Source organism: Myotis lucifugus, unplaced genomic scaffold (genome assembly GCF_000147115.1).
Source record: "Myotis lucifugus unplaced genomic scaffold, Myoluc2.0 scaffold_2, whole genome shotgun sequence".
Taxonomy (NCBI): domain Eukaryota; kingdom Metazoa; phylum Chordata; class Mammalia; order Chiroptera; family Vespertilionidae; genus Myotis; species Myotis lucifugus.
In genome coordinates, this window is record NW_005871050.1 from 17,053,098 (window position 1) to 17,060,790 (window position 7,693).

General features: G+C 42.4%; 1 protein-coding gene across 1 annotated transcript; it reads right to left on the bottom strand.

The window, feature by feature from the left end:
* Positions 1-2,611: 2,611 nt before the first annotated feature.
* Positions 2,612-7,693, bottom strand: NDUFA1 (NADH:ubiquinone oxidoreductase subunit A1). Its single transcript, XM_006082163.3, has 3 exons — positions 7,494-7,693; positions 6,033-6,122; positions 2,612-2,739 (listed from the first exon to the last, which is right to left on the bottom strand). The coding sequence occupies exons 1-3, from the start codon at positions 7,593-7,595 to the stop codon at positions 2,719-2,721; spliced, it is 213 nt and encodes a 70-aa protein (XP_006082225.1). The 5' UTR covers positions 7,596-7,693; the 3' UTR covers positions 2,612-2,718.

The window sequence follows — 7,693 nt, forward strand, 5'->3', positions numbered from 1 at the left end:
GCCATACCCACCCCCTTCCTGAATGTGCGTTCATAGCTTCCTCTAACCTTCTCTAACCTTTTTCAAAGTCTTTTCCTATTGACTATTTCACTTGGCCCTAGAAATAATTATGGAAGCCTGGTAAATGTAATTTCAAACAGGACGATTCTTCATTATGGAAGACTGAAGAATATGTGGTGGTGTGATAATTGAGCAAGTGCTGGGCAGGGGATTAAAGCAAGTTTTTTCACTAAATACCTTATATTGTTAGTTAGACTTTTGAATTATGTGAATATGGTATCTATTTAAAATCAAAGATAGTAAATACAACCAAATGAATGGCATTGTTTCCCATTTCAAATCCTTAAGAGCAGGTGAGTTATGGACCCAAGGCCAGTGGACAGATCACCCCATCCTGTAATTGCTGTATGAAAACCCTTCTGGCTAAGTGCACTTGCAAACAATCAAGAGCAATGAAGGCTACAAAGCACCACTGTAATTTATCTTCCAAGTGCCTTAATCAGGTTCAGTCCCAGGCAGAAGAGCATAAAAATAAACCTAAATTTCATAGCATATGCCACACAAAAAGAGGTGAAGATTTCAGACCCTAATGTTGACCAACTGATTTCTACCTGTCATCTTGTAGCCCCTCACTATACAGTCTTGACATTCACCTAAGGAGATAAACTAAGGAGATGATCTCTGCCCAGAGGAACAGTGGAGAGATAATGGGCCTAAAACTCAGTAGATTTAGTGACAGATTTAGTAATGTCAATAAGTCTTCTGTATCCCTATCTGTACTACCTGCCCTTTCTTCCTTTCCAGGTTGTTCTCATAACTATCAATTAAACGAGGCCTGTGCAGCACTAAATGTAGATCAGAGGTTATATTAACTTTGCAATCATGACCATGGCTTTCATTGAAGTGTTTCATCATCACAAGATAGCACAATATAGATACTAGTGGCCTGGTACATGAAATTCATGCATGGGTGCGGTCCCTAGGCCTGGCCTGCAATTGAAGCACGAGCCTCTGGGTGGAAGGACAGGTCCCAGCTGACCTCTGGGCCCTGGGCAGCACCTGGGCCCCTGGGGATCTGTGTGACCCCCTCCGCCTGAGTCACGGCGCCCAAGTCCCCACGTGGAGTTTCAGTGAGTGCTGCCAGACACCTTGGGCCAGGGCACAGCCTGAGCCTCTGGGCCCGCACGGAAGCTGGGCGGGCAGCGCGCTCTCTCCAGGCCAGCCTCGCAGACCGGCTCCTGTACCCACCAGGAGCCCGATGGGCTCCTGTGGTCCTACTGGCTGCAGCCTGGCTCACCCAGAAGAGCCGGGTGGGTGTGGAGCGGCTTCTCTCAGGGCATCTGGCCCCAGCCCCCAGGTAGCCAGTGAGAGGTCACGCATCACCAACACCTGTCATGTTCCATGCCGCCCCCTGGTGGTCAGCTCATGTCATAGCAAGCAGGTGACCTCCCATTGGTTGAGGGGACAATTTACATAGTAGGCTTTTATTATATAGGGTAAGTGTGAATACCACCTCCTTATTCTGTAAACCCTGCCCAGTAAGATGAGGTTGATGAAAATCACACAGTGCAGGTGTTTGTCATAAGGAGAACAAATGTCAAAGTGGATAAAGGATGCAGATAAAAAATAATTTCATCTTCTCACCTAGAGGTCCTATGGTCACCTGAGGTGTTGATCTATAACAGGCTGAGTTTCACCTTTTCAGATCTTTATGTGGTTACTTTTAGCAGTGAATATGCAATGCTTTATTTCAAGTGGTCAGTATACTCATTTTTTAAAATATTTTTTTATTGATTTCAGAGAGGAAGGGAGGGAGAGATAGAAACATCAATGATGAGAATCATTGATCAGCTGCCTCCTGCACACCCCACATGGGGATGAGCCGCAACCCAGGCACATGCCCTTGGTTGGAATCGAACCCAGGACCTTTCAGTCCGTAGGCCAACTCTCTATCCACTAAGCCAAACCTGTTAGGGCTCAGTATATTCATTTTAACACTTGGAGTGCGGGTGAATTTCCCGCCAAAATATAAGATGGCTCTGTCTTTTGGTTTTGTTCCATCCACCAAAAGGGTGGATTACAAACAAATATTTGGTAATACGCAGTTACAATCGGCCCGAGTTTACACGTTTCCCGCACTCCACCGCAAATCTATATGAACCGAGTTAAAGACGGCTCCCGCGGAGTACGCGCAATTCACGCGAGCCGACTTAACTCGTTTCCCGCACTCCTAATAAACATAATGATTGTTGCTGCTCTACCACTAAAAGAAAAATCAACACTTAAGCAAATATTATGTGTTAGATACAGAATGCATGAAAACTGAAAGGAAGTGCAGTCTCAGTTTTAAAAGCATCCTAACTGGAATTTTAAATAGTATTTGATTCACCCAGAAAAGGAACTAGAAAAAAATGTATCTATTACAATAGCAGCAACTACCATTTATGACACATTAGGCACTGGCATAGTAATAGGTGCTTGGTATACATTATGCCTATAATTTTACACGGCTCAGCTACCTTCTTGGGTTTTTTTTTAAGTGATAAAGCTACCTTGGGTAGATTGCTTAATCTTGTGGAGTCGTATTTTAAAAAATAAAAAAGACCTTTGATTTTACTTTTTAACTTTTATTATGCATTACATAACATACTGCATAACCTTCTATCAGGAGTAGATGAGCAAAACTGAGTTATTTTTAATTAATCAGGAAGTGCTTCCTTAGTCAATATTCTCCAAACCCTGAAAAACAAATTAAAAAGAAAAATGTGAGAATTCTGTTCCCATCAAAGATGTACATGTACTCTTATTTCTAGTGTCACCAAATGGCATTCTGTTAGTAAAGTACTTTTACATCCCACATTTCTTTCACTGCAACAATAACTTAGACTGAATTTTATAATCACTAAAGTAAGAAAGAATAACTTATAATGACTTCTAGTTTTCATTTTCTTTTTTTTAAATGCTTTTATTGATTTTTAGAGAGAGGAAAGGAGAGGGAGAGAGAAACATCCATGAGAGAACCATCAACATCTATCGGCTGCCTCCTGCACACCCCCTACTGGGGATTAAGCCTGAAACCCGGGCATGTGCCCTGACCAGGAATCAAACCCGAGATCTCCTGGTGCATAGGTCCACGCAGCCACTGAGTCACACAAGCTGGGCTAGTTTTCATTTTCTGACAGCAGCAAACATACCACTTTATATGAAAAGACCTCCCCCCGCCCCCCCCGCCCCTCCCCCGCCCGGCAATCAGAACTAAAGTCAAGCCAAGTATTTACTATCTGGATCCTTCTCTAAAGCACTCTGAGAGAGTCAGAGAACAGTAAGATAAAACCGTTGTATAAAATAACAGTCAACATGAGGAAAATACTATTAGCCTTATTTCACTTATTTTTACAGGTGAAAAAAGGAGGAATGGCGAGGTTAAAAGTCATTTAAGTCAGTAAGGAAGTAGCAGAGCCAGAATTCAAGTTCAAGGCCCCCCAACTCCAGAACTCTTGCCCTATGTAAGCATAACATGTCAGAAGACCCACTCTATCTAAATCAGTTCACAACCAAATACTTCAGAAATTATAGAGTAAAAGATTAGTGATTAGCATTTGTGGATTATAATGAACAACATAAACTGATGAACAAAAACAGATCCAGAGACAGAGAAGCATGGATCAGACAGTCAAACCTCAGAGGGAAGGTAGGGGAGGGGGCGGTAAGGGGGAGAGATCAACCAAAGGACTTGTATGCATGCATATAAGCCTAACCAATGGACACAGACACCATGCGGTGAGGGCATGAACGGGGGGAGGGGCAATGGGGGGATAAGGACACATATGTAATACCTTAATCAATAAAGAAAAAAAAAGATTAGTGATGACATTTCTTTCAGGTATTAAAATAACACAGTCCAGGTATTTTGATTACTACTGCAGGAAGAATCACCTTAAGGTAAATTAAATTTACATAGTCCTAGGAGCCACTTTATAGAAATCCTAATTTGTCTGGTCGGGCCAGAGGCCTAGGAGTCTGCATTGTATCTTGTATGCCAGATTATGATGGTTATTCTTGGACCACACTGAGAAATACTGTTCTACATGAGTAGATAGCTATCATCGTGTTCTTTAGACTAGAGTCTCAAATAACACTACACTGAGAGACAGATCACCTAATTTGAGTCCTCATAGTGATTTAACCAGTGACCCTGTGTTCTCTCATCTATGAAATGGGATTAATATTTAACTAAATTTGTTGTGAGGAATAAATGAGCAATGGGAAAATATAAAAATGTAACTAAAATTTTTTAAAAGAGTAATGAAGATGAACTCCTACAATATATTAGAACATACTATTAGGTTGAACCATATGAAGATGCTACTAATTGGTCATATTTTTGGATTTCCACTTCACTTTTTAATTAATTTTTTTTTCAATTACAGTTTACATTCAATATTATTTTGTACTAGTTTCACAATTATATACTTTACTAAGTGTTCCACCCTCATATTTCCAGTACCTACTTTGCACCATAGTTATTACAATATTATTGACTATATCCCCTATGCTTCTGCTTGGTCATTTTTGAACCACAAAAACAGCAATTTCATATTATTCATTCAAATAGAAAATAATAGCAAATCTTTACATTTGTATGATATTAGTGCAGGAATTTGCAAACCAATGGTGTGTAGAACAGCACATTTGTGAAACAGGCCCAAGTGTATATGGAAATTTAGTTTACCAGAGTGGTATTTCAAATAAAAAATGAATTGATCTATAAATAGATTATTGTGATAACTGCCTATCTCTTGGAAAAAAAGGAAAGTTAAATTCTGCCTCCACATTATACCCCAAAATGACCTGTAGATGCGTCAAAGCTCTAAATGTAAACAAAAACAAAAAGAAAGAAAACAGAAACTGTAACAGTATTTGGAGAAATTGGAAGAATATATTTTTATAATCTTAAATAGGAAGCCCATTTGTAAACAAGACATAAAACCCAACATTAAGAATAATAAAATACAAACTGAACATCAAAGTTAAAAAACTACTATCAGCCTCAGCCATTTTTGCTCAATAGATAGAGCGTCGGCCCTCAGACTGAAGGGTCCCAGGCACATACCTTGGCTGCAGGCTCCATCCCCAGCCCAGGTCAGTGAACATGCAAGAGGCAACCAGTTGATGTTTCTTTCTCTCTCTCTCTCTCTCTCCTTCCCTTCCACTCTCTCTCAAAATCAATGAAAAAATATCCTAGGGCAGTGGTCGGCAAACTGCGGCTCGCAAGCCACATGCGGCTCTTTGGCCCCTTGAGTGTGGCTCTTCCACAAAATACTGACTTCTGCGCATGGGCCACGGAGTTTCAATCGCACTGTACGTGCGCACCGCACATGGTATTTTGTGGAAGAGCCACACTCAAGGGGCCAAAGAGCTGCATGTGGCTCGAGAGCTGCAGTTTGCCAACCATGGTCCTAGGATATGCCCGGCCAGTGTGGCTCAGTGGCTGAGCATCGACCTATCAAGTAGGGGGTCACAGTTCAATTCCCAGTCAGAGCACATGCCGGGGACTGTGGGCTAGATCCCCAGTGTGGGGTGTGCAGGAGGCAGCTGATCAATGATTCCCTCTCATCATTGATGTTTCTATCTCTCTCTCCCTCTGAAATAAAAAATATTTTTTAAATAAATAAAAATATACTTAAAAAAAGAAAAATATCCTTGGGTGAGGATGAACAACAACAAAAAACTATTATTATAAAGACAAGCAGGAAACTGGAAAAAATATTTGTACATATAAAAAAGACAAGCTTAACACCCATAACACATAAAGAAACCCTATAAATAAACAAGAGAACAGAGCAAGTAAAGTACATAAGCAAATAATCCACAGAACAAGAAATACAATCAGTGTATGTGTGAAAGGCTGCTCAACCTTACTAGCAGGAAAGAAAATGCGAATTCAATTAGCACTGTAAGACCTCTGGCAAAACATTAATAGAACCCACTGCCACCCTGGCAGATGCCTAGTAGCATCAGAGCTATCTTACCTTTGACACATAGTAACGATTAACTCCAGAGACTCGCTTATCTCTTTCCATCAAAGACCAGTGATATGAATAATAGGCTACCCTTTTTTCCTATAATTAAAAGAAATAATTATTGCAATTTTAAGATGAGTGACCCAATAGAGGAATATTAGAACTTTAATAAGTGACATTCTAGAATAACGGAATCATTACTGAAACAAAAACCAAATTAACAATATGACTATGATCCTAAATAACATCGGACCACTGTCCTGGCCGGTGTAGGTAAGTGGTTTGAGTGTGAGCCAGATAAACTCCAAAGGGTCCCACTTCAATTCCCTGTCAAGGGCACAGTCAAGGGCATGTACCTGGGTTGCAGGTTCCATCCCCCACCCAATCTGGGCGCAAGTGGAAAGCAACCAATGGATGTGTCTCTGTTGAATTGATGTTTCTCTCTCTCTCCCTCCTCCTCCTCCCTCCCCCCCCTTCGTTAAAAAAAAATCGGACAACCAAACTTTAGAATTAACATGGTAATTTACACTTTCTATTTTAACCTGGGTATTTTTTCTTTCCTCCCCGCCCCCACGCCCTCTTAACGACGTAACTACTTGTTTCTTTTTGGTACCTAATGGAAAGAAAACAGCGATTTTTGTGAAGGACAACCACAAAACCCAAAAGCAAACACATTTATACTCTGTACTCTAGAGATGATATAAAGGACTAGGAAGAGGGGGTAATTACAACATAGAAAAAAAAAACCAGGATCTTGAGGTACGTTCTTTTTTCTTTTTTTAATATATTTTATTGATTTTTTACAGAGAGGAAGGGAGAGGGATAGAGAGTTAGGAACATCGATGAGAGAGAAACATCGATCAGCTGCCTCCTGCACAGCCCCCCCTGGGGATGTGCCCACAACCAAGGTACATGCCCTTGACCGGAATCGAACCTGGGACCCTTCAGTCCGCAGGCCGACGCTCTATCCACTGAGCCAAACCGGTTAGGGCGAGGTACATTCTTAAAGGCTTGCAAGAGAAAATGGGGGATAAAAAAAAATGTTCAAAGTAAAAACCTAATTAAGGTTGGGGAAGAAGAATGAGAAGTTACTAAAATGTGAATACGAGGAGTTAAAATCAAAATCGAGCATGAAAGACTAGGAGTGGGGGCAAGCGTAAGTGACACCTCCCTCCTCTACGGAGGAGTCTGGACCTAACCTCTGCTCCTCTACTTTTCCAAGCCCCAGTCTACTCGGCCCTCCGGCCCACTCTTCTCCACCCAACAACTAGCCCGGTTTTGCTCGAGTAGAATGTTGTTTCCGTTGGGCTTCGTTCCGCAAACCTCCGCTTTTAGGCAATACGGAAAAGGGAGGGGGGCGACCGCGGGATCCCCCTTCTCCCACGGAGGTTCCGGATGCTAATGACCTCCCTAAGCCACGGCCCCTTACGTAACGCCGGGCCGCGGAGCCGGCCGCGGCAGCCGCCTCACCTTGCCCCCGTTGCTGAACTTGTGAATGTGCGCGGTGGCGATGCCGGGGATGAGCAAGCACACGCCCATGACAGCGAGCCCGGGGAGAATCTCGAACCACATCGCGGCAAGGTTACCAAGGCCAGAAAAATACCTCCAGCTCCCGAAAAGCGACCGACTTCGATCCTTTCCCACTGAGCCCCGCGGCTGGGCGGGGTCAC